The sequence below is a fragment of the Balaenoptera ricei genome, chromosome 4 (assembly GCF_028023285.1).
Source record: "Balaenoptera ricei isolate mBalRic1 chromosome 4, mBalRic1.hap2, whole genome shotgun sequence".
Lineage (NCBI taxonomy): Eukaryota > Metazoa > Chordata > Mammalia > Artiodactyla > Balaenopteridae > Balaenoptera > Balaenoptera ricei.
The window spans coordinates 149,325,953-149,352,328 of NC_082642.1; the positions used below are offsets into that span (position 1 = coordinate 149,325,953).

General features: G+C 39.0%; 1 protein-coding gene across 8 annotated transcripts in view; it reads right to left on the bottom strand.

Moving 5' to 3' along the window:
• SYNJ1 (synaptojanin 1) overlaps positions 1 to 26,376 on the bottom strand; it is an 85,600-nt gene that overhangs the window by 44,919 nt on the left and 14,305 nt on the right. For all 8 annotated transcript variants that reach the window (XM_059921453.1, XM_059921446.1, XM_059921452.1 and 5 more), the window contains exons 3-11: positions 17,978 to 18,064; positions 15,460 to 15,727; positions 12,191 to 12,416; positions 11,345 to 11,428; positions 6,480 to 6,541; positions 4,902 to 4,998; positions 3,583 to 3,752; positions 2,729 to 2,810; positions 168 to 320 (exon numbers count right to left, since the gene is read on the bottom strand). In XM_059921453.1, the coding sequence (XP_059777436.1) occupies positions 168 to 320; positions 2,729 to 2,810; positions 3,583 to 3,752; positions 4,902 to 4,998; positions 6,480 to 6,541; positions 11,345 to 11,428; positions 12,191 to 12,416; positions 15,460 to 15,727; positions 17,978 to 18,064 (1,229 nt within the window). The remainder of the gene's footprint in view (positions 1 to 167; positions 321 to 2,728; positions 2,811 to 3,582; positions 3,753 to 4,901; positions 4,999 to 6,479; positions 6,542 to 11,344; positions 11,429 to 12,190; positions 12,417 to 15,459; positions 15,728 to 17,977; positions 18,065 to 26,376) is intronic.

The window sequence follows — 26,376 nt, forward strand, 5'->3', positions numbered from 1 at the left end:
CCACTATAGAAGGAAGTGTTAAAGAGGCCATAAAAGCATGACAAAGCAGAATTCTAAAACAGATATCTTATAAAAACCAAACTATTAATTTAAAAAAGAGTCCATTTAAAGCTTTACGAAAGAAGGAAAAAGGATCTTTTATAATGTTACGATAGATCTAGATCTACCTTAGCCTTTCCTTCAAGAGCTCCAGTTCCTGCATAAATCTTACTGATTGAATCACCATTCACAGACCACATTGATCGAAAAACTTCTTGAAAGCGAGTCACCAGCTGAGGCTTTTCAGCTAAGCTGAGAGCTTCCAATTGTTTAGTTAGCATCTAAAATAGCAAAAGAGAAACTTTTATAAGTATATTAATACATTCATTATGATGTGACTTTTTAAGAACTACCAGAATCAAACCAAAAATTTACGGTTACAGGACTTTGTGGGTCTGGATTCTGAAAACACAGGTTCACTATTTCCCATCATGTCAATTTCTAAAGTAAATATCACGTCAATGAAACCTACAAGTAACTCAGTATTCCCTTGCAGTAATAAGAACTTCTTTCTGGTTAAATGATATTAAGCTTATCAAAATGTCCCTATGGGGAATTCCCTGGCGGTCCAGTGATTAGGACTCCCCGCTTTCACTGCCAAGGGCCCAGGTTCAATCCCTGGTTGGGGAACTAAGTTCCCACAAGCCACGCAGCCAAAAAAAAGGAAAAAAATGTCCCTATAAATCAGACTAGTTTATCTTGTTCACCTAAAAGAACAATACACAACAGCACGCATTGGAGCAGAGAAATATATCAATATTTACCTAGTTTATTTAAATATATGTAGAAATAACTAAGTTTCTTTAAATTTTGGATTTGGTTCTACACATTTGGGTAATTAAGGTCAGGAGATTGTGAGAAAAGTAGAGCTGCTCTTGAATTGTTATCAAAATTTTAAAAGTAAGTCATATCTCTGAATAAAGTCACGACAGTTTCTAATGTATAAAATTCGTATCAGTAAAGCATATAAGGGAGAACTACGGGGAACACAGCATGCAAGGAATGCAAGGATCTTTGGGCTCCCACGGTTTCTTCATCACAGTGGAAGTGTTTAGAGAAGTTATTGGTCTTTACTATGAATGACTCTTAGCCTTGAAGTCTGGCAAAGGCAAAGCAACGTATAATCCTTATCCAGTCTCTTTCTCTTATTTGGAATCTAGTCGATGCCTTGCATTTTCACTTAACTCCTTCCCATTTGTGTTTTCTTTTACCTTGTCTATAAGTGGACATTATCCATAACTATAGAGGGATCAAACATTAAAATAATATACAAAACCCTATACTGGGTTTATCTGATTGCCTAGAGACCTACACCAGGGCTATTCTTTGTTGGCATGGAGTATTAACAAAATCAGCCTCCAGCATCTCCTTTATCATTTATACCTCCTTCTTCAAGGAACTGGGCAAAAGTGGTCTTCACTACAAGTAGTTTGGTTTTGCCTACATTAGCAGTATATTTTGTAACCAGTCAACCAACTGCTATACTAGGGAGTATTCTCACACCTAACAACAAACGGTGGGTAGTCAGCTAAGTCAGATTCTAACACTTGTTCTACTTTTAATGAAGATGTTCAAGTATTTCACTAAGCTTACTCTCAGAATCTAACTAAATGTTTTTAGCCACTTCAGAACAGAACTCAAAACAAACCTGAGTCGTGTGATAAACTCCATCCCTATGACCAAATGCCTGCTTTTACTTATTTCTGTTGTATTTTCTAAGTAAACCTCAAGGACAGATTTCAAAAAAGGCAAAGCAGTAAAATTTATTTAGTTACATGAAAAATACATTTTTGTAGTAGACAATTCTATACATTGTACTTTCATTTCGAGATAGAAAGACCCTCAGTTGCACAGTAACTAATTAACCAATATTCTGGCCAAATTTAAGATCATTTGTTAGAGGAAATAAGAACCTGTTACTTCCTATTCCTGTTTTTCATAGTATTTGAGAACTACGCTAAGTTCCTATGGAACTAAATGAAGACCCACAATAGCCATATGAACCTAAGTGCTGCATAACAGGCAAGACTTAGAAATCTCAGCATTGCTACACAGTTTGTCAAATAGTTGAGATTATGCCTAAATTAGACTGAATTTGATAGATAAATAGTAAAGGGAAAAACTTTTAAACAGAGACTTTGTTACAGAAGTTGGCTCTCATTCACTTTCCTTCTAACAATGACATTTTCATCTGATCCTGTTTTTTGTAACTACTGATTTGAAAATGCCATGTAAATGGCACTGGATCAGACTCTGTCAAAAATATAATCCTATAGGGTTGTACATGTGAAAACAGATCCTCCCCCATTCCAAAAAGACTTTTAAAAGACAACACAGAGAATAAAGGCCAAATATATACATGTATCTCTTTTCTTTATCCAAAAGACAGGCAGAAGAGGCAATTACTGGAATAGTATAAATAGCAGGGTTTTTTTTTTAAGGGAAAGTTAAGGAACAATAGAGGGAAACAGACGCTATCTAAAGAAAGTATTTAGAACAGATAAAGGAAACATTTAAATGAAAAGGGATGTTGCCCCCTCCCCCAAAGAAAAAGACTAGAAGACAAGTAAAGAATGCCTTTAGCATAACTTCATTTTGTGAGAAGGAATTAATGAGAAACATAAATATTACAAAAGCACTGGAAAAGGCATTTGATACAAGTTGCATAGACGTATTTTAGTCTTTTTACCTCTAAGCCAAGGAATGCCTGCACACTATTTGTTCTATCAAGACAATCCAAGCAGTTTGTTCGAACTGTACCACTCTGGCATCTGTAACAAATTCAGTGAAATTAAACAGATAGTTTAAAACAAAAATAACAAACCTAAAACAAACTGAGAAAAATTAAGCTGATTAAAGTGTAGCATCTACTTTCTCCCCCCAACTTTCTAGTGTAACAGTTCTCAAACATACAAAAAAGATGAAAGAATTTTACAGTGAACATCCATATACCCACCATCCAGATTCTACAACTGTTAACATTCTGCCATACATTCTTTTTTTTTTAGATTTGCACGATAGATTTTATTATCTCCATTCAATTTGTTGAAAATGCAAAAGACTTTAGAAAGTCACAAGGAATTACATTGAATTGTTTTCTTGTCACCTGACTTTTGGGAACATAGAGAAAGGGAAAAGTTGAGTACTCTATTCAGATGCCCCTGAGGCCAAGAAATATTAAGACATTAATTTTAAGAGAGAAATGGAATAGCCTCAGAGATAGCAGCATGAGATCTGGAGCCAGATAAATCAAGCTCTACCATTTCCTAGTTATGTGACCTGGGGCAGATGATAGCTTTATGCCTCCACTTCCTCAAATGTGAATGGAGATAATAATAGAACTGATCTCTACGATCGTTATTATACTTGTAAAAACTAAGTGTACTGCTTGACCCATGGTATGTGCCCAGTAATGTAAGCTATTACTAGAAAGAAAGCAAAACAAGCTTAAAATCAAGTATAATAAAGGAAGGTATTTTATTTAATTAAATAAAATTATAGCAAAGTCCCAATTTAAAGAAAAGAGAAACAGAGCAGTCAAACCTTTGAACTTCACTTCCATTGAAATAAAAAAATCCATAATCCAGAAACTTCTGGACTTGAGGTTTAAGAACACTATGTAATTTTTCTGCCTTTCCTCCTTTAACCATTTGATGATAGTCAAAATTCACCATCTGGATATCAGTTGCATGTTCAGAAGCTTTCAAATGACTCTGAAAATAAAAGGCAAATATTCATTTAAATGTTAACTAAATATGATCTTATCAATATACTGTTATAAATGGAACTTTACATTTTAAATGAAAATCTCAGCAGGTCCTTGAAATCTTACTAATCTCACAAAGCTTTCATTGCCACTGGCAGTAAAATGGAAAATTACTTGCTAATATCTTATGGCATCTTTTTCCTAAAACCTCATATACTATCCCAGAGAGATTGGGTATGACATGATTAATATCAGGGAACTTAAATAACATTCCCATCTGGTTTAGAAAATGAAAAATGATTTCCAACCACCAGCGTTTCATTTTTTACCATAAAAATATAGTGACTGTTTATATCTATTACAGAATCTCAAAATAAAACAGCTTATTTTTTAAGACAAAGCCCATCAAAAACTGAAAAATTCATTTTTTTATACCTTCATTCAATATATACAAACGTTTCAAAAGTTTACCATAAAAAGTCATTCTCTAAAGTATAAGTTGTTTACTAACAATATTAAAACAAAATAGCCAAATAATTAATTTTGGACTTCATTAGCTTAAACTTTAGAAAATGTTTTCTAACCATTTTGTTTAAGTTTATAATCTTATGTAACACTATAATTTATATCAATTCAAACTCAATAAACATTTATGAAAAATATTTTTCCTTAGAAGTCAGACATTTCTTTAGGTTCTTATTTAATGAAAATTCTCAAATTTTCTCTCATCAGTACAAGAAGTCTTTTGTGTACACAAATGCATTATTCAACATTTCATAGGTTTAAAACAGTGACTATGGTTTCTAGGAAATAGGCAAGACGATGTACAGATGAAGGAAGAAACTGCCTGTTATCTTTATGCCAGTGACAGACGAGCATCTTTTAGGGGGAGGGTATCCTTCTGCTTCTCTACAACATAAATAAGCAGATTAGAAAACAGGGTCAATTGCCTTGAAAGCTTTCCATAATCCCAATTTCAGCAAGGTTACCCTAAACTGTTGCCTAATTTCCCCAAAGAATGAATGGTTCCAACAAGTACCCAATCTTTTTCTAGGAAGTAATTTACTTCCTGGAAGAATTTGATTATTATATTATTTAAAAATACCATTCTAGGTGTCCATGGGCCAGAACAGAAGAAAAACATGATCGTACTTACCTGGAAAGCCTTACTTAGCATATGTTCCCCTTCCTTAGATCCAAGCAAATTTACTATTATTTGTTTACCATATAAATTCTTAAGTGTTCTAAAATGCCTATTAAAGAAAGAAAGGAAATAAACATATGCCAAATGACAAGCCAAAAACTTTTTTCAATCAACAGGAACCCATTATTAAACAGGACCCACACGGCAGTATTTTATTCTTTCTTTTTTTTTTTTTTTGGTCTGTGCCTTGTGGCATGTGGGATCTTAGTTCCCCCACCAGGGATCGAATCCAAGCCCCCTGCAGTGGAAGCGCAGAGTCTTAACCACTGGACCACCAGGGAAGCCCCTAAACTCACAGAATTGGCAAAACCGGATACAAATCCATTCCACATGGTCTCAAGACTCTGAATTTATAAAAACTCAGTTAATGCAATTTCCTCTCTGACTTAAGCTCCCACCTATGCTAGAGCTGTTGGAATCATCCAGATCCCTCTCCACCCTGAGGCTGAAGCTAGACAGGCATGGAAAACACGAGCCACCCAGCTTGGCTGGGAAGGCAGCAAGGGCAGAAGGCGTAGGGCTGCACCTCACACATGAGGACATCACACGCTCCGTGAGTATTCAGAGAGACCTCTTTAATAGCTCTAGCCTTAAGAAAAAGAGATCCCAAATATAAGCCTTTATTTGCTCCAGCTTCTAACCATTCCAGAAGCTAGAGAGCAATGCTGTCCAAAGGAAATGTAATATGAGCCACAGATAGAACTTAAAATTTTCTAGAAGGCATATTAAAAAAGTAAAACTCAAAAGAGGAAATTAATTTACATACATTTTATTTAACCCAGTACAGCTAAAATATCATTTCTACATGTAATTGATATATAAAACAAATATCAATAAAGTATTTTGCATTTTTTTTGCACTAAGTCTCAAATCCAGTATATATTATATACCTACAGCACATCTCAATCTGGACTAGTCAATTTCAAACGCTCAAGAGTTACATGTGGCTAGTAGCTACCGTACTGGACAGCGCACTGGTAAGAGGTAGTTTTAAGGCCCAGACAACAAGACCCACACACCTAGTGCTGCCACCCCTAGAATTCATAACAGTAAGTCTCACTGTTCTCCAGTTAAATTAGGAGTCAAGAAGAAATTTTCCTTAGAGCCAAAAAAGCTGAAATGAATCAGTAAATACAATTACAACTAGTCTCACTGCTTAGCAATATCAAAACCTACAGCACTGGGGCTTCCCTGGTGGCGCAGTGGTTGAGAATCTGCCTGCCAATGCAGGGGACACGGGTTCGAGCCCTGGTCTGGGAAGATCCCACATGCCACGGAGCAACTGGGCCCGTGAGCCACAATTACTGAGCCTGCGCGTCTGGAGCCTGTGCTCCGCAACAAGAGAGGCCGCGATGGTGAGAGGCCCGCGCACCGCAATGAAGAGTGGTCCCCACTTGCCGCAACTAGAGAAAGCCCTCGCACAGAAACGAAGACTCAACACAGTCATAAATAAATAAATAAAGGAACGTGAATTTCTTAAAAAAAAAAAAAAAAAAACCTACAGCACTATGTAAAAATAATCAGTCTTACCTGTCAAAAGCAGGTGCATTGGCTTCAAACCCCCTTGACATACGAACACGATGAGATCCCACCTAAGATAAGAAAAATATGTTTAATCATACCAAAAGCCAACATGTAGACAAAAGAAATATTGTTTACAGTATGTAACAATGCATTTGCTAAACACCCAGTAGTGAGGTGAGTGATTGCCATTCATGATATTCTTTAAAAAACAAGTTCTAGGAGGTTCTCATCCCTTTTATTTTTTAAAACACAACCTCACAAAAAAAGAACTAGAAGTTAGACCACTATGAAACACTTGTAAACTAACAAGAATTTTTATTTATGTAAGATATTTTTAAGAGTGCTTTCACATACATAACCTTGTTTTAAGCTCAAACTACGTGCCTTTATATGTCAACCGATATTGCCATTTGGGCAATAAAAAACCAAATACAGCCAAGTGAATAAACTTGTCCTCTCAGGGCAACAGCATTCATTTCAAAAAATATTCGCGTGACAATTCAGGCCTCCTTACCAAAATTCCTACTCTTCCGGGCTGCCGACAAGTGCAATGTCTACATATTCTTTTCTTCTCTGTTATGCTGAATACTCTATTCACTCCTCCCTCACCCAAAGATCCTACAAATTAAAAATATTGTTCCTGGAAAAACAGACTTTCCAAGTCAATCTCTCAGGCACACAACTATAGTAACAGCACATTCTGCAGAATCAGAAAATCTGGGTTAAGAGAATTAAACAAGATGGAAAATAACTACCGATTGTGTTTTGTTACAGTTTTTCTTTTCTCCTATAGGAAAGCGACAGAGAGATGAGGCAGAACTGAGAAAGGTATAACAGATGCCAAGAAGATATACAGCAGTGAGACCAGATTCTTTCCCTGAATTTCACTTTTAAACATTTCCCTGAGACTTTGGGATCAAAGTTCCCCAGAATTCGTTCTTGCTAATCTGTGAACAAAGCGACTTTAAAGGCGGCATGGGAGAAGGGCTGCCAAATCAGTCATGCAGCTGGACAAATAAAACTAGAAAATAAGCACTAATATGCCCATCCAAGTTCAAAACTGAATTAACAGTATTATCATTCACTCAGCATTACCCCTCCTGATCTGATGAGACAACTGAATGACTGTCCTGAGAAATCAGTGGATTCTCTCTTTAGTGCTTTTTATTCTCAGTAAGAAATTGATTAGCCAAATGTCACATCTATATTCCATTTCATTTTCTAGTGCTTAATAGACTGTATAAAATCTTAAATTTTGAAAGATGTGTGCTCCAGGGCTTTAAGCATTTTAGGCGGCAGAAAACTTTCTCTTTGGAGTCCTCTCAGGTAATTGCCTATAACTCTATAAAAGTTCAAGACTTGGCATTTTGTTTATTCATTAACATTTATCTTGCACAGTACTCTCAACTGTTAAGAAGGTGTAAAAAATACAAGTTTTCTCATGTTTTTTAGGTAACGGCTGTCGTTGTTCCCTGCTGTCTGCTCCCCAACACATATACACAATTAGCTACACATCATAACACTTACAGCAATCTGTTGGTTAGACTAGACTAGGTTTTATTACTCAATGTTAAAAAAAATTCTATAATAAAAAAGTTATGTCAATGGTGATAAAAGTTTTAAGGCTTTAAATAACCATAAATTTACCCAATTAAAAAAAAAAGTTACATCAAAGATATTTTTAGAAAACCATTTCATTGGGCGGTATGGAACATCATCTTCTGACAATAGTATTGCTTTGTGTTCACATACTTCTGAAACTTCAATTCAACCAAAAATTCAATGTGCCACACCACACCAGGCATAGATCTCATGATGCTGACCATCTTTTAAGACTAATATAGGCTATAATATAATGTAATGATATAGTATCAGAGGAACACTACAAATTATAAATGCTAAATACCTTCAAAAAAAAGGAAATCATAAGTGAAATGAGTGAGTTGCCGGCACTTGAAATATCACTCTCACCTGAGCAGCACCTTATGACAACTCTTATGATGCCTCAAACTAATTGATACTGATATTTATCTTTTCCATAAAAGGCGTCTCCCCAGATTGCAAGCTCTCTCTGAAGCATCACTACAGTCTTTGAATTTCTCATAGGATACAAGACTATATACACCTAATGCGTACAGAATAATACACGTTTAGAAGAACTCAAGGATTTCATGAAGAGATCAGTGTGGAGTGGTGACTGGAATCCATTCCATGAGATCTGAGTCGGCTACTGAAGGACAACAAACCTTCGTTTGGGGAGCAGAGGATTCTTGCTGGAAGTAGCCAGGCATGAAGCCGGATAAGTTGAGGAAGCCAGAACGTGAAGAAACGGGTGCCTAGATCTGATGAGTGTAGTAGATCAAAAGTGGTACGAATGGCCAGAAAGCTGGGAGGAGACCAGTTAGAAAACTGTGAGAATCTTCCGGGCCAGAAGGAATTATGAAGACCTTAACTGAGATGACAGGAGTGGGAATGAAAAGAAAGAGAAAGTCCCAAGACCTAGGAGAAAGCTGGGGCTGAGCGTCACAGGGCTGCCTTGCTGGCTCAGGACTGGCCGCTGGAGCAGGCAGGGCTGGATACGCCACAAGGGCAGCACGAAAGGATACAGTACAACACAAGTTCTCTAATTTGAGTGGTTAAACTAACCACTCAAATTAAAAGGCAGATTCCTGGCCCCATTCCAAAAGATTCTATTTTTGAATCTTTTCAAAAAGATTCAAGTTGATTCAAGTTGAATCTTTCAAAAAGATTCAAGTGAAGTTGAGGCCATGAATCTGCATTTTAAAATCACTTCCAAAGATTCCTTTAAAATATTTTAAGAACCTGAGAGGAATTATTCATGGAGGAAAAGAGGTAGAACAAGGGAAAACGGCCTGAGGATTCTCTGTCCGTGACTTGTGAAGTGCGACATCTCACTAGGCAACACTAACTTCAAGGATCCCCAAAAATAAATCCCAGTCCCGAGAACACACAGGACACCTAACGACCATTTACCGCCACCCTAAGTCAAAAGTCCTTATTTGTCTTCTATGAGAACATGAACTTGGGGTCTTGATATTTTTATTTTTTTAAATCAATATCTATTATTTTCATTCCTCTATTACCTACTCTTTTAGAATGGTGGGGAAATGATAAAAGATACTCATGAAACGAATCCATCCCTGTTCAAAGAAAGGCTGGCTTTAAAAACTACTAAGCTAAATAACTGGGAACTACTGACCCAATCCTCAACCCAACCTGAGACAACAGGCCAGCTCAGTGACGATTTGGCAGAATTGCTGGACTGCCTTGATGTCTCAAAAATTACTCTCTCTATCAAGAAAGGCACGATTTAAAAATCTGTAGTTTTCAGCCCATAATCAAATGACATTATCCAGCCAGACTACCTGTGTGGACAGGCCACAGAACACAGAAGGAAGTCGGAAGGAAGTCCCACCCAAGGAGGATCCCTCAGTGTAACTACTCAGGATCCAACCTTACTGAATAACCAAACACTGTAATTCTGAACTTCTTAATAACACAGAAAGCAGTAAAACAGAGGGCCTATAAATAGGCTATTACAATCTCTTATACTAGCCTGTCTCTAAAGCAAAAGCATTTACCTTGCATCAAAGCAAGGTTTTAGAAATTTCTTAAAGCAAATATTCCAAACACCCTTCTCTGGTCACAAAAAGTTAGGAGAAGTGGGGTAGGGCTGGTATTCTTTCCCAAGAGAGACTTGGGGAACAATGTATCTATTTAAGTTACGCCTATATGCCAAAGATAAAACCCACATGAGTTAAACTGGTCTTAACGAGAACTCAGGAATTTTAGCAAAGCAGTACAAGTATTAATCCTTGTTAATTCTTAGCCTGTCTTGAATAAACTGCCTTATTGAAAAGGTTCAAGTGGTCTGCAATTTTTCTCCACAATAACCATCCTAGAATGTAAGAGAGATCCAACTGTGAACTAAATGGAGGCAAGATTTTTTTTTTCTGTCCGTTTTCTCAATACTGTAGACTGAGGCACAAAATTTACTACACATTATATACCAGAAGCCTAAAATGAATATAATTTAACACTTTAAGAACTAAACATGTTTGAATAAAAATAAAATGCAAAATCACAGTACTATGGGCAATCCAGTATTATGATCTTAGGTGAAAAAAAATCTTACATTTTAAAGGTTAGACATTTAATCAGCAAAGGAAAGTTTAGGAAAAAATGATCAGAAAGCAAAACAGAGAACATATTCAAGATGACAAGTCACTACAAATTACAAAGTAAAATTTCAGTAGCAGATATATTCTTATTAACAACAATAGCTAACCCTTACCTAGTGCTGATGGTGTGTGTCAGTTACTATTCTAAGCACTTTTCATTTCATCCTCATAAGAACCCTAAGACCTAAGAAGTAGGAACTACTAATATTAGTCCCAGGTTACAGATAAGAAACCTGAGACACAAAGGGGTTAAATCACTTGCCCAAGATCACGAAACTAGTAGTGGTGAGTAAAGGTTCAAACTGAGAAGTCTGGTTTCAGAAGCTTTGTTTTAACTACTACATTTTTCTACCTACAGAGACTAAATTGTTATACGCTAAGATACTGAGATAGTAAGCACAGAAACACTTTGAAAATCAATGTGCCATGAAAACATCAAAATTTTAATATTAAATATGGGAGCTGAATTTCTATGGATATTTAAAAGAACATTAAAGGAAAAAATAACTAGAACAATTCCAGGACCTCTATACTTGGATCCTCATTTATGAATCTAGCTAATATTATTAGACTGAGTAATAGAACTATCCAATGAACTGATAAACTATCCTGAAACTTTAGAAAATATGGAAAGTTCTCAAGAGAAAAAAAAACTGTCAAAACACATACCTGCAACCCTGGTTGCTCCCAGAACAATGGGACAGACCCCCGGATTTGTATGAAGGAAGAAACACAGTCATCTAAGTACACAACCTACAGAGAAAAATAATGGGTAAAATATTTCCACAGACGAAGTTGTTACCTCTACATCAAAAGACAAATTTACTAACTTCTAGTGCACGCTAGTTATATCTTATGACCAATCTCTCATATACAAATGATCCTAACAAAATATCCAAAATAGGCCACTAAATAAGTTGGATTCTTTTTTCAACTAGTGATAGTTCTTCTATATACATTAACCAAGAAAATAGTGACTATAGAAGCATAAGAATTACAACTTTTAAAAAGGAATTCCTTTTGAATTTCAATATTTTATACATATACCTTCAGAGTTCATTTTTTTTCTTTAGCTTTTTCTATTTTTCAAAAACTAATTTGAAGATCTGAAATGGACTGGGGGCATGGCCTGAATTTACAATTACATAGTTTCATAGTCAAAAATATTATAACTTTTCATTTTAATGGTACTATATACTTAGCTTTAAGAGTTGGGTTTGACTTAATTTCGTCAAAACACACTTTTCTTAAGTTGTCTAGCTCTATAATTGAGGATTTTAAATTCAATACTAAAATGTATGACACTGGCAATGCAAAAAGTTGTTACTTACTTGAAGAGCCATGGCTAAGTAAGTTTGTTTTGGGGAATCCTTTCTTAAGGCTAATAAGTAGCCAAGAACAACCATAAAATGACATTACAGTGTCGAAATGAGTTCTGAATCAATAAAAATCTGTTATTCTATTATTCTCTGTGCCCCTCCCCTAATACATGAATTAAGCAATATAAACATATACCTGTTCTGTTTCTACAAAATTGGCGACGTGGCCGTCATCATTTGTTCCCCTTACGTTGAACCTGGTCCCAGCTCGTTCACAGCTTAGCCTGGAAACGAGGCAAGCCTTTGCCTGTTTATGAGCAGCATAAATTGTTCTGACTTCTACTCCCCCACACATGAGGCGTAATAACCAGTCATCGCAATTCACACCATAGTGCTTGAGATGCAAGTGCAGAGACTGATTCCTAACAAAAAAAGAAGTAACTGCATTAGCGTAATGAGCACTGGACAACACACAGCGTACGTTTCAAAATGGTGCTCCTGGGACGTGCACATTAAAAAGCACCAAAAATAAATCAATTCATTTACATTCACTATGCCAGGGACTGGAAGATAGGGCTGTAAAATGAGATCCTTGGACATGTGATCTATGGTCCATAGAAAAGAAGCATACATTCTATGATTTTAGAATCTGGGCCCCATTTCTGTTATGCCTTTATTCATAATGTATTTATCACTTGTTCCAAAAAAGGGTTTCATACACATATCCCCACCCTACTTTAGAAGGCTCTACTTAAGGCTTGACTTTTATAAGGCTCCATTTTAATTAAGTTTAAATAGCCAGATGGGCTAGTGGTTACCGTATTAACGCATGTCTAGAGTTTTCCACTGCTCCAAATACTTTTACATTCTAGATAATGGATGGGGCCTGGTTGCCAAACTTTTTTGGGGCAAAGAGTTTTGTTCAAACGAACACGCAGAAGGCTGGTGACTAGGAAACAGAAAAGCAGAGTTGCTACGGCTAAAGCAGGGATGAGGGGCTGGGGTCCTGCCACGCCGGCCATCTTCTCATCCTGCTGACCGCCTCAGGGGCTCCGTCCGAACCTTATTCCTCCAAAAGCAAACATGTGAAGCTCCTCACCAACCTACCACCAAAGCAAATATACTGTTGTGCAGAAAAACTTTCTATCTGGTACTTTCAGATAAAAAGGTGCCTTGAAAAAGTGAAGTTTCTAGAATACTGAAGCTTGGTTCTCTGAGTTTTAAAACTACCAATTTAAGCGGAAATCTTTAAGTGCTTTGCACTATCTTGTTGTCTTAAGAGGTAGAAAAACAATGTCACAGCATTCTCTTGATGCCTTAGGGCCATTAATACCAAGAATACACAGCAACGCGGCTGGAGCAGTTGTCCCCAACACCCTCCTCCTCAGGCGACAGCTGTAGGAGAGAGAAAACAGGTGGTGGCCCCATGCAGTCCTGGAAAACCAGCTACAACCCCAGCCCTTCTCATCCACTCAGGAAAGCATACTGGAACGGCGATGAGTAGTAGGATTACTCCTGCGATAACATTTAATCCGATGACCATCATTAATTTCAAAATAGGACTTAAGCTTCCACGCTTTACTATTATCTACACTGACCTGAGGCAAAGCTCAAACTGTGGCCCAGTCTGTCCAGACACCACAGCTGAGGCCCCTGTCCTAGCAGAGGTCCCCCATTTAGAGAGAAGCGGGATCCATACATTTGCTCAGGTAGAGTTTCTCCCTCTGCTGTCAGTTTTCATTTTTCTTTGCAGTCAATGCCTTGCTGTTATGATTCTGTTTAAATTTACACCTGACTCTCGACTGGCAGCAGCCTCAAATCTCCAATGGAGTAAAGCTACCTGGGTTTTTGTGATAGGAAGTTGCTACTCTCTGGCTACAAAACTTACTTGGCTGTATCCTGGAAAATACTCCTACTGTTAAGCTGCAAGGGTATGCACAATGAGTTCTAAGAGCTTTCGTTTTTCTATGCAAAGTGAAGCTCCAGAATCCAATCCTTAGCAAAACTGTAGAAACTGTAAAATGAGCAAAACTCACCTTTGGCATTTCAGCCTGTCTCCTGCTGGATAAACCCTTCAATCTGTTATCTAAATTTGCCCCACCTCTAGCCATAATTGAATGAAAAGGTACATGAATTATTCCCACTGATTACACTTAGTGATGTTCTGGACTGCTGACCATTTCGCCAATGCATCTGCAGCTGCCTGGACTTCTAATTAGGGCAGGAAAACTTTTCTCTCTCAATCAAAGAAACTTTGGGTAAAAATGAGCAGGGGGGAAAACAGTAAGGATAGCTGCCCTAAATCCAGCTGCAACACCGTTACCTTTTGCAGAATCTTCAATGTGTCTTCCGTCAGAAAAGTGTAGGGCTGACACAAGCAGACAGGACTCCGTCCACTCATCTGTCCCACGGCCCTCCCCACTGCACCCCACCCCCATCGGCTCCTCCTCCGCTAGGCTCCAAGTCTCTGACTACAGTGCTCCAAAGCCCTTTTTCACTCTGCCCTCTCTGTTCCCCCATGCCACTCCTCTGGGCCAAGACACTTCCATGTGAGCTACAAGGTGACCAAGCTATTGCTCTGAAGTTAGCTTCCTGTCCTAACGTTGTTGACTTTAAGCCCTCTGACACCCAGGGCCTTCTCCAGGACCATAAAGGCAGATAGTGAAAGTGGGAGGGAAAGCATACAGGAGGAAACACCTTGAATCTGAACTACTGAGGGAGACCGAGAGCAGAGAGTCCCGGACTTTGGCCTTATAACATAAGTAAACAAATGAAATAAAATTTGTCCGTTGTGTTAAGGAAAAAAGTCAACATCGATGCTGACTGTGGACAAGAGAACAGCTATACTAGAAATCTGGTCTGCTCCAATAAAGCGATACTAATTACCGTCATGTGGGCCCTGCCCCCATTAGTGCTTACTTACAATACAGCGCACTTATGCATAATCGTGAAATATGGCACAGTTACATACTTTATTATGATAAGTTTTATTAAGTCTTATTTTATTACAGTGCTAAACTTTATCCCAGAGTACTACTTCCTCGTAGTCGGTTGCTCTTGAATCAAGATCATCTACTTACAACCTTAAAATTAAAAATAATAAGGGAAGGTGGGCTTAGAAAGGCAATGCTGCCAGAGACAAGACCTCGAAACTAAGAACAGTGGACGTGAGTAACACAATTGTATGACAATTAATTCGTTCCTAATTTTAAAATAAGTATTTAAAATATATGTCTGAAATGGAAGGTCAGTCTAGATCAGGGAGAGTAAATGGGTTTCACATCACATGACGACTTTAAAAAAATGACAGCGGATGCCTGCTATGCTCTGCTGAGGATCCTGCAGCGGGGAAGAGTGGGGTGCTCAATGGGCAATGCCCACTGCTGCTATCTCTGGAAATAACTGCTCAACCTTCTATGTTGCACAGCACGTGATTACAAAGGGAAAAATGTAATATGAACTCACCAGAAAAATCTGTTATCAGTTGTATGTTCTTGCATGCTACGATGGGCATTAAGACTCAGATCCAAACTGACTCCAGATGCGGACCATGCAAAATAGAAATTTCCTGAATTCAACACTTTTCGCACTTCTGAAACGCGATCCTCCTCTGAAGAATCGATTCGTAGTGATATAAATTCAGTGGAAGTAACTCGGAAAACTTCAGATTCTTGAATTTTTCCAACAGACATGCATCCAGTGACGAGGACCAGATAATGTAACATAATATCACCTGCAAAAACCAAAGACTTTAATTGGATGAAAAGTCCCAATGTTTTTCAAGCTATTCAAAGTTTCTTCTGCCTTCCTTCTCGTGTCTCCATGTTTGAAAATCTCTGGCCTTGTGGTTATTTTAAGTTTATCATAGACATGTTTAAGTTCACAACTAGATTTTGGCAAAAGTTAGGGGGAAAAATCCTTGTTTAAATACATTCAGTATAATGAAGCATTTAAACATTAACAGGATAATCTCACATTTATGAAACCGTTCCTCTACTTAATTGAAGGGTATGCAAGATTTATCAAATTTAAAAAAATATATGCGTTATCTTCCCTACCTTTCCTTTAAGATTGTTAGGAAGTTCAGACAAGACAATGAATGTGAGAGTTCTGTGTGAATAGTAAGGCTGAAAAAATGGCACATAACTGTGAGCTGCTGCTGCTGCTATGTGGAAAAAGTCCTTGGAAACAATTTATAAAGCAATTTGGCTTATAAGAAACTCATAGGGATTTTTTCATCTAGTTTTGACAAAAATTCTGCGCAATGGGTATGAAGGTGGAATTCAGCAGTGGTGTACTTTGTTTTTTTTTTTTTTGTTTTAATTCATTAATTAATCTTATTTTTGGCTGCATTGGGTCTTCGTTGCTGCACGCGGGCTTTCTCTAGTTGCGGTGAGTGGGGGCTGCTCTTGGTTGCGGTGCACGGGCTTCTCATTGCGGTGGCTTCTCGTGTTGCGGAGCAAGGGCTCCAGGCACACGGGCTTCAGTAGTTGTGGCTTGCAGGCTCCAGAGCACAGGCTCAGTAGTTGTGGCGCACAGGCTTAGCTGCTCCTCGGCATGTGGGATCTTCCCGGACCAGGGATCGAACCCGTGTCCCCTGCGTTGGCAGGTGGATTCTTAACCACCAGCAGTGGTGTACTTTGAACGTGGGCTTTAATGTAGGCAGAAGCACCCTGCGCCTTGGCTCCTCCACTACTTATTATCCAGACCAACTTCACTGTGTTAACATAACCAACCTGAGATATCCACCCTTAGAAAATAAGATTAAAACAAATCTCACTGGACTGCGAGGATGACCCAAGACAGTATCAGTTAAGCGCCAGGCACAGTACTTTACATGTGATAGATTCATAACATACGGCAAGTCTCCATTTGATAGACCAGAGCTCCTCAAAGTATGCCCCATGAACCAGTTCACAGTTACCAGTTCATGGTGAGAAAAGGTGCTTCTTCCAGAACAGAAAACGACATCACTAAGTTCACCATTTGGTTTCGCTGACTTCTTTTTTTCTCCATAGTAAGACTTTATCAATGAAGGAAGCCATGTGTTGATTTGCACGATGGTGCTGGCTTCTTATCTCATCCAGACCAATAACAAAACAGTTTATGGAACGTAAACTCACCCAGTTTATGGAACGTGGCCCAGTCCTTGGGCCACGCTCCGAGTCACACCGTTATAGAATCATAAAGGTTACTTTGCAGCCCATGGTGACACTAAGTAGCAGACACAGGCTCAACTGAGACCTTTTAAATACAAAGCAGATGCCTTTCCCACTATAACCCAGGGAAATCAGTGTGTGGGTCCCACTAAGACATCTTTTCCTAAAGGCACTGAAACAATGAAAAAGGGCAATGCCCTGATTTTCTCTTTTGACAACTGATACCAGTCTCTTAAAGTGTTCAAATAGGACGCTGTCTCTGGAACTTAAAATCACAAGAGGGGCTTCCCTGGTGGCACAGTGGTTGAGAATCTGCCTGCCAATGCAGGGGACACGGGTTCGAGCCCTGGTCTGGGAAGATCCCACATGCCGCGGAGCGACTAAGCCCGTGAGCCACAACTACTGAGCCTGCGTGTCTGGAGCCTGTGCTCTGCAACAAGAGAGGCCGCGATAGTGAGAGGCCCACGCACCGCGATGAAGAGTGGCCCCCGCCTGCCGCAACTAGAGAAAGCCCTCGCACAGAAATGAAGACCCAACACAACCAAAAATAAAAATAAATAAATAAAAACATTAAAAAAAAAAAAAAGGATTATACTAGCCTCATAAAATGAGCTGGCAAAAAAAAAAAAAATCACAAGAGCATGAGCGTGTAGCATGCCTTTTTGGGCAACAAGCATTATCTCAAGATTAGCTTAATTAAGGTTTAAAAGCTGTTACCACACTTATAGCTCAGATATAGAGTCTGAAATAGATAGTCTCTCTCAAATCTTTAGAATGACAAAAACAGAAATGAAAAAAATAGATCAATTATATTGACTACTTACCAAGATTTAATCGTAAAACACCTAAAAGTCCATAAGCATCTAGAACTTTGGAGTATGTACTCTTGATTGCTTCTTTTTCTGCTGATGCTATAAAAATAAATAAATAAATATAGTTTTAGGGTGAGAAAAAGGACCTGAAACATCAGATTCTATTTAGCTATAAAGCCAGAGTTTCAAGCAAAAATGTCCAAATCTAAATCTGATATTCTTAACATAAATGCATCGCATAAAATATTTTTTCAAACCAGTAACTTAACAGTTTTTCCCAAAGAATTAACAAGTTACTCCAGGCCCATCTATTCACTAATCCATCCTCTCCTAAAGATCTGAAGTACTACCTTTAACAATATTCATATGTTTTTGAGGTTGCTTTTGAATTTTCTTCTGTGTCCCACTGATCTGTTCACCTACTCTAATACCAGGAACACTCTCTGTTATGGTATCCCCTATAGGACAACACCCAACTCCTTAACAAAGAATCTTCCAGAATCTGGCCTCAACATACCCTTTCTGCTTCATTTTTCATAACTCTCCTCTCCTTCCCACCCCCTGCATCTTAGGCTCCAATCAGATTAAACTCTCACTATGGCCCAAGCATGGTCTTTTACATTTCTGTACCTTTGCACAGCGATCTGGCTTTCTGCCTGAAAGACTCTACCCAACCTTTGCCTCTTGGCAAAATTCTATTCACCCTATAAAAACACAGGCACAAAGTCACTTTCTGGAAACCTTTCTTTACTCCTCCAGGCACAGGCCTTTCACAGAGCTCCCTCTTGACATTGCCCAAACATTTAAAATATACTCAACACTTGTCCTTCTCATTAGCCAGCCTGCTCCTTGAAGGCAGGAATTCTGTCCTATTCATCCTTTCATCCCTGACACTTAGTGCTTGACGCACAGAAGGCTACTAACATTTAAATAATGAAAGCTAATGGCAATACTTGACCACAGAGTCTAGCAGAGGGGAAATTGTCAGTCTGGTCTTTGTCTGGATTGATTTCTTCTGCTATGAAGTTAATGTTATCTGCCAACGAATATAACCCACAGAATAATTTCCCTAGGACAGGCTATTGTGGTTATTCTATTCAGGAAAAACAAAACAAAACAAAACAAAAAAACAAATCCTGAAGCTTTAAAGGAAAATGCCTAGTTCTTAGCAAATACACTTATTAAAAATTGAACACAGAACCAAAGAAACATAAACCACAGCTAGTAACTCAATGGACGAGTACAAATACTACATTCTAAGGTCTACAAATCTGGAAAGGTATGAGCCTCTTTCTCATTCTATCCTTTCCCTTCCAGTTCTTTTCTTCTTTACTGCCTTCCCTTATCCACTCCCTACCCATACCCCACCAACTCACCTCTTAGCTGACTGGTTCACTCCTTATTTACCTCTTATCTCTTGCACTTACCCCTTTCCCCTTTCCTCATTCCTCTATGATCTGTACATGAATGACAGTATGTTATAAATTCTAATAAACTACATTCTGATACAGAATTATAGTACATTAAAAAAATTTATTTATTTATTTATTTATTTATTTATGGCCGCGCTGGGTCTTCATTGCTGTGCACGGGCTTTCCTCTAGTTGAAGCAAGCGGGGTCTACTCTTCATTGCGGTGCGTGGGCTTCTCATTGCGGTGGCTTCTCTTGTTGCGAAGCACAGGCTCTAGGCACACGGGCTTCAGTAGCTGTGGTCTGCAGGCTCAGCAGTTGTGGCTCGCGGGCTCTAGAGCGCAGGCTCAGTCGTTGTGGCGCACGGGCTTAGTTGCTCTGTGGCATGTGGGATCTTCCCGGACCAGGGCTCGAACCCGTGTGCCCTGCATTGGCAGGAGGATTCTTAACCACTGCGCCACCAGGGAAGTCCCTCTCTGTCAATCTTTATTGCCAACAAAATGGCTATCTTCTCAGTCTACTGCTTTCCTAATATCCCATAGTACCCTGCATTAGAGCCCTTTTCCTTTGTTTTGAAGCTCTTCTCCAGGGTTCTACAGACCAGCTCACTTTCCCCGCTTGTCTCACCTCTTTTCAGACCATCTACTCTTATACTTCTTCCTAGTTATCCCACTTCTGCCTTCGAATGAGCTGTGCTCTGCTAGCTGGCAGCACAGGCTAAGACTGAAGGACTCAGTCACTCAATTAGCTGGTACTGTCACAATTTTCTAGTATGTTCATTATTAGGGGTAGATCTTTATCTTTATCAAACCACCCAGTATGAAGTGAGGGAGTGAGGAAGATTTCACCAAGCCACTAAAGTTATGGGGATTTGAATTTCATTCTGCATTCCTAGAGTTCCTATTATTATTACTGTACTATATATTTAGAGAACAGTTACTCCTAACACTCAGTGACAAGGAACACAGCTAGAAAACATCACAACATAAATTTTAATATTTTATAAAGTAAAATAGGAACTCCTTCCCCTAAATACTGCCTTGTTAAGAGTACCACATGTACAAAAGCAAACCTTAGAGAGGCTTGCTATATCTCTGATGATAGAAGGCATGGCTTCCAGGGCAAATACTATTCCAGAGTTTTACAGGTTACATGCTATATGCATTTCAAATACTATCACTAGTAGAGTAATACAGACGTTACTAGACGTATCTATCAGTTTTAGCAGCAGCCAATTGGGGTCCAATACCAGCAGCTAGTAAGGGTTAAAAAGAAAATATATTTTTAATATTAAGTCATCGCCTTCCCTTAGAAAAGAGAAAGTCATTTTATAACAAATTACCCTGCAACAAAATGTTCTCTAATAATGCATAATAATTACCTTTTCATTAACTGTGCTCCAGACATATGAATCTACCACGTCTTTCAGGCCCAAAGAAGACCCATCTATTAGACTGTCACCTGATTCAAACATGCAAACAAATGTCATGCTGCTTAGTTATTTGTGCTTTTGTATTATATTCTGAGACTCAAGAAACAGGACACACACACACACAATTTAAACTAAAGTGCATATTCTTAGATAAAAGTATGCTAAAAGAAAAAAAAAATGATTCAAAGAATAGATGAGATTTCGTTTTCCCTGCCAGGAATTGTTTTGGTTTCCCCTCAAAATATTAAATGAAAATTTTAAATGATTTTTTAGAGTGATGAATATTGTTTTAGCTGAGGTACTTGTATGTTGTTTCTGTGATGATTAAGACAGTAGCTAACTAGTTACTGGGCTAGGTATTTTTCACGTGTTATTTAATTTTCACAAGCACGCCATGAGCAGAATTGCGACTATTTCCACTTGACATGAGGAAACAGGCTTAGAGAGATTACCAATTTGCTACTAACCTGTTTAAGCTTAAACAGAGTCAGAGAATGCAGCTTCATGAGGGAAGGGGCTTTGTCTAGCTCACCGTCCTATCCCCGGTGACCTAGCTCAGTGCCTGGCACCCAGGAGGGGTTCAGTAATTTATGTTCAATGAACTAGTGAATGCAATTTCAGAGCCATACAAACATTTAACTCTAGACACTTCCAATTTCATAAAAGAAAACCACGTGTTTTCTTCTTAAATATTTTTAATCTAAAGGACGGCAGATGATTACCTATTTTTCCATTTATGCTTCAAAGGTTTGGGGTGAAGGGAAGGAGGTTCTTTGCAGGCTGTGAGAGTCTAGGTAGAGTAAGAAGGGTGGCCCTGTTCATGGAGTTGAAGTCAGAGGTGGGGAAAGAAAGCATCCACTTGGCGGGAGGAGCAGCCGGGAGGAGATGCTGAAGTCTGAGTGAGGAGGGTGGTGTCCATCCAGAGACAGTAGGAGTGGCCTGGCACGGGATGCTGGAGCTTGAGAGGGGTGGAGAAGGCAGGGTGCAGTGGAGGGAGCCCCAGGCAGGGTGCTGGAGCCCCACTGGGGTGAAGAAGGCAGCCACGCAGTGAAGGAGGCTGCAGGGGCAACAGGAGAGTGGTTATGCACAGGGGAATGATCAAAGACCACAGGAGTAGGCTTCTCACTGTCAGAGAAGGGAATTGCAAACATGGAAAGAGAGAAAACTAGAAAGGACACTGCAGCGATGATCAGAATTGGAGTTACCAGTATGAACTCACGGTTTTCTAGAGAGACAGACTGACAGAGATACAAATGGGTGGGTATAACTATGTATGCATATACATATACATTTGTATGTTCTCCTTAGCTCTAGCCATTGACAGGACCATGACCAGCAATACCCCAATAACAAACAGCACACCTAGCACCCAGATTTTGCCTTCTAATACCATTCTCCACTAAAAGGAACTAGGACTCCTTGGAGAAACAGCAAATTCCAGGGGAAGGGCAGGGACAAGATGAGCCTATACCATGTTTTTGCACCAGAAAGTAAGGGAGTGTTCAAAGAATGATGGTGGCATGTTACAAAAATGCAGAAGCCGGCTTAAAGGGGCTTCTTCTACTGGTGAAATCTGGGACAATTTGAGCATCAAAATAAATTATAAGAGTAACAGATTACAACCCACTAAATAAACCCATAAACTGAAAGTTTGAAGAGCAATGGGACCATACATAGTCTCAAAGTACCTCACCTCCAAACACTTATTAATTATGAAGGAAAAAAGAGCCAGCCAGAGACACCTGGCAGACACCACCTTAACCCAAGTAATCCAAGTGAACACCAACAGTAATGGGACAAGTCAAGATTGTGTCAACTGACAGGATACAATGAAAAGAACACAGCAGCACTTCTGTAATATTCCTGCCAAGATAACCTCAATCTGAGCATGAGGAACCATCAGACAAACCCAGAGTGAGGGACATTCTATAAAACAACTGGCCTTCATCTTCAAAAGTTTTATGGTCATAAACGTCAAAGAATGAGAAACTTTTCCGCATTTAAGGAGACTAAAGAGACATGATAACTAAATAAAATGTACAAAATTCAACTGGATCTTTTTTGCTACGAAAGACATTGTTGGGACAACTGATGAACTTAAATGGAGTCTGAGGATTAGACAGCAGTAAGGTACCAATGTTAATTTTTTGATGGTTATATTGTAGTTATGTAGGTGAATACCTTTCTAGGAAATATGTAATAAAGTATTTGGGGGTGACAGGGTACCTTGTTGGCAACTTAGTAGTCTTAAATAGTTCAGAAAAAAAAAAGTTCTTTTATACTGAACTTCAACTTTTCCATATATTTGAAATTTAAAAGTTTCAAAAAAATTTCTTAATGTAGCCAGCAAAAATAACTTTCAAAATACACGTGCATATTCCTAAGTTATGAAGCTTTTTTCTCTAAATGGCATGAAGATAAACTCTTATAATACCATTTTATTCCTTCCCCATATATATTTTTTTAAATTGGGGGAAAGAGATTCCCTTCTTTTATGAAACTCCATGAAATACAGAGAAATATATGATTAGGAGGGATCTAATTAAATTATTGTCCCACTTCTCTGGTAATTTAATTCTAGAAAATAATTTGAGATTCCTCCACTACAAAGAGATTACTTAAAATAAGAAAGCCATGGGACTTCCCTGGTGGCACAGTGGTTAAGAATCCACCTGCCAATGCAGGGACACAGGTTCGAGCCCTGGTCTGGGAAGATCCCACATGCCGTGGAGCAACTAAGCCCGTGCGCCACAACGACTGAGCCTGCGCTCTAGAGCCCGCAAGCCACAACTACTGAGCCCGCGAGCCACAACTACTGAAGCCCACGCGCCTAGAGCCTGTGCTCCACAACAAAGACAAGCCACCGCAATGAGAAGCCTGTGCACCACAATGAAGAGTAGCCCCCGCTCGCCGCAACTAGAGAAAGTCCGCGCGCAGCAACAAAGACCCAACGCAGCCAAAAATAAATTAATTTTAAAAAAGAAAGAAAGCCATAACACTTTAAAATAATGTGTATAACCTTTAGATAAAACACAGCATTTGTAACGACTTTACTCAATCCATCCCCATCTTTCTTTTTCCCTTAATACTCTCCCCTTGCATCCCAGGCTTTAGCCAAAATGAGTAACTTGTTCCCCTCCTACAGGCTCCATGTTCTTTCCCCTCCCTCCCCTCTCTTTTGTTGTTCACCACGTTCTCTCCATCCCGAATACTTGTTAGCCATCTTTGTGTTTCCAAATATTACCCACCTTTCAATACCTAACAAAAAATGCTGCTTTCTTCCTGAAGTTTCCTCTGATTACTCTGGCTGGAAGGAAATCTCTTTCTTCTCTTTACTTTATACCACAGACACTTGTCTACTAGTAGCAATAGAAACTAAGTCTTATTTCTTTATATCTCAACACGATGCCCACCTAACACAGAGACTCTAAACACTGCAGCTATTGATTAAGTATTCATCTAATAGACAAAAATAAATTGAGAGGTTTTGGCACAAAAGGGAATGTTTTGTAAGTTTTAAAATAATACATAAGGGGAATTCCCTGGCAATCCAGTGGTTAGGGCTCTGCGCTTTCACTGCAGGGGGCCTGGGTTCAATCCCTGGTCCAGGAACTAAGATCCTACAAGCCGCACAGCACAGTCAAAAATAGTAATAATAATAATTTTTTTTAAAATAAAAAAATTAAAAATTTTTTTTTAAAAACTTAAAAATAAATAAATAAAATAATACACAAAAAGATAAACATTTTATCTTACCACTGATAGCATTTGAATGCCTTCATTATTGAAGTTTAACAGCTCCTCATAGTGATGTCTGGAAATTTTCAAATGTGACGTCTGTGGTGGGGTGTGAAGGTGAGGATGGGAAAATGGGCACTGTTAAATGACTGTTAACCAGGGTGTAAGCTGTGGAGTGTATAAAATGGCAGGGGGTGCAGAGAGCTCAGAGGAAACAATGAGCAGAAATGAAAGTTCAGGAAACATGGTGATACGGAAGTTCAGGCTACTCACTCTCCTGTTAGTGCTGTCTTTCAAGGTTATCTACTGCGCTTTCCATGAGGGCAACAGCCTGCTTTTTGAAAGAGAAGTGGTTTGTTTTTCCTCCTTTTCATGTTGTTATTAAACAAACGAAACGCTAGGAAAAACAAACCTTTCTTTTTACAAGTGACTGATTTCTAACCACGGGTAGGTAGGAATAGCCAAGAAGCCCATTGTTTTAGGAGTCATTCTGAGCCGATCAAGATCTTGAGCAGTTCAGCTTAGGTAAGGAGGGCCACATGTCTTCAGCTCATTTGTTAAGCCCGGAAGGTAAGACAGAGCCTGGCTTCTGAAGTTACTGCTATGACACCTCAGGCATCAACAGTAACTAACCCCCTCCTTATTTTCCTTATTTTAACTGGAAAAACTTTTCTTCTCATGTCACATTCAACACTATATCTTTCATTCATCCTTTAAATCTTAGTCATCAATCTAGTGCAAATGTGCATTTCCTGAGAACACAGAGCTATCTTAAGCGTAAATTTATAATTATAGCTCTATTTTTAAACATATCCTCACGTCATTAGAACTGATCATCTGAAGCCCCTCTGAATCTACTCCTAGTGAATATATGAATATGAATCAGGTCATAGAAAAGAATTTAAAGCAAAATAAAATATGTGCCATAAACATTTATTCTCATAAAAATATTTATGGATGAAATTAAATGATGTCCACTGTTTACTTCAAAATAAACAGTGGTGGTGGAGGGGGGGAGATAGCAGATAAGGGATATAGATAAACACAAGCGTCTGTGATTGGACTTCCCTGGTGGCACAGTGGTTAAGAATCTGCCTGCCAATGCAGGGGACACGGGTTCGAGCCCTGGTCCGGGAAGATCCCACATGCCGAGGAGCAACTAAGCCCGTGTGCTACAACTACTGAGCCTGCGCTCTAGAGCCTGCGAGCCACAACTACTGAGCCCGCACACCACAACTACTGAAGCCCGCGCACGTAGAGCCCGTGCTCTTCAGCAAGAGAAGCCACCGCAATGAGAAGCCTGCGCACCGCAACCAAGAGTAGCCCCTGTTCACCGCAACTAGAGAAAGCCTGCGCGCAGCAACAAAGACTCAACACAGCCATAAATAAATAAATAAATAAATATATTTTTAAAAGTGTCTGTGATAATCGCTGAGGTTGGCTGGCAGATACATGGGAATCAACGACACTATCCTCTCTTATTTGATGTATGTTTGATACTTCCCCAGATAAAATTTATTCTGACAACATTCTTTGGTATCCTGGATAAACTGAGAGAGGAGAGAAGACAAGATAACCTGGCCAGTCAGTGGGAGAGGACAGGCTGCTCGGATTCTAAGTGATCCGAGAGGTATTTTCCTCCAAGTAGGCAAAAGTTCAATGGGCACTAGGACTTTTATAAACTTGAAAGGGAGCAATAAGTTCTACAGCCTTGAGAATGGCCCCATGGCCTGCTCTTCCCAAGGCTATCATATATTCATCAAATAATAGATATATAACAAATCGGGAAAGAAGCAGACTCGGCAATTATAGAATGGAGAGCCCAAGAAG